The sequence below is a fragment of the Pygoscelis adeliae genome, unplaced genomic scaffold (assembly GCF_000699105.1).
Source record: "Pygoscelis adeliae isolate BGI_AS28 unplaced genomic scaffold, ASM69910v1 Scaffold168, whole genome shotgun sequence".
NCBI classification, from domain to species: domain Eukaryota; kingdom Metazoa; phylum Chordata; class Aves; order Sphenisciformes; family Spheniscidae; genus Pygoscelis; species Pygoscelis adeliae.
In genome coordinates, this window is record NW_008825566.1 from 3,547,798 (window position 1) to 3,548,580 (window position 783).

Below are 783 nucleotides of genomic sequence, written 5' to 3' on the forward strand. Positions count from 1 at the left end.
TTTTCCTACCTAGAAGATCTTCCTTGATCCAATTATGAAAAAATGTTTAGAAAAGGAAAAAAACGACACAGCAGCAGCAGCTCCCAAAGCAGTGAAATCAGTACTAAAAGCAAGGTAAGCTGAATTTGGTATATGCTGTGTTTGTGGAAGCACTTTCCTTTCTTACAAGTTGGCAGTTCCGTGGTTCGCTTGCACTGATGGTAGGATGTGATTTCCATAAAATGCCATGTTCCACAAGGAGAACTTTCTACTTCTACTATTCCTCAGATTGTGCTATGAGAGTTAAAAAAACCTATCCAATATAAAGCCCTTGTATTCTGAGATGAATGCTCGATTGCTTCCATAGTGAAGCCCACAAACACAAGAGTTTCTGGCAGCACATAGTAGGGTTTGGAGGAAAAAGTAGTACGTTTGTTCTGTAGTGATAAATATTGTCTTTAAGAAGGTGCCTGGTGCTAGGTACCAAGAATGAGTTTATCCTTCAGTACTAGTTGGTTACTCAGTGTCTCTAAAAAGTATTCTTCGTTTTGAATAATGTGTCCGTTTTGTCTGATAGGTTTTGGAATGATCAGTTGAATATTCTGGATTTTCCAAGGTGCCGTTTCACTTCCCTTGCACTGCTATGTTATTTCAAGCATTGGTGACAAGCATGTAGTTGTCAATTTCTTCAAGTTAAGATGCAGTACCAGAAAAGTCTGGACATAACCTTAAGGTTCATTTTCTCTTTTTCTTTTATTTCCTCCTCCTTTCAAAGTATTTGTGGACTTCTCAAGGGTTCCTGCT

At 38.4% G+C, this 783-nt stretch overlaps 1 protein-coding gene across 4 annotated transcripts in view; it reads left to right on the forward strand.

Annotated features, from left to right (window-relative positions):
* The first annotated feature begins 1 nt into the window (after nt 1).
* The window catches only part of ITGB1BP1 (integrin beta 1 binding protein 1), a 7,327-nt gene continuing 6,545 nt past the window's right edge, over nt 2-783 (forward strand). Inside the window, exons 1-2 of one of the 4 annotated variants that reach the window (XM_009332496.1) lie at nt 33-114; nt 557-712. Coding sequence is in view for 2 of the 4 variants with exons in the window: in XM_009332493.1 (XP_009330768.1) it covers nt 43-114 (72 nt within the window). In the remaining 2 variants the exon portion in view is untranslated. Of the gene's footprint in view, nt 115-556; nt 713-783 lie in introns of all 4 variants that reach the window. The other 3 variants (XM_009332493.1, XM_009332497.1, XM_009332495.1) reach the window with 3 other exon arrangements.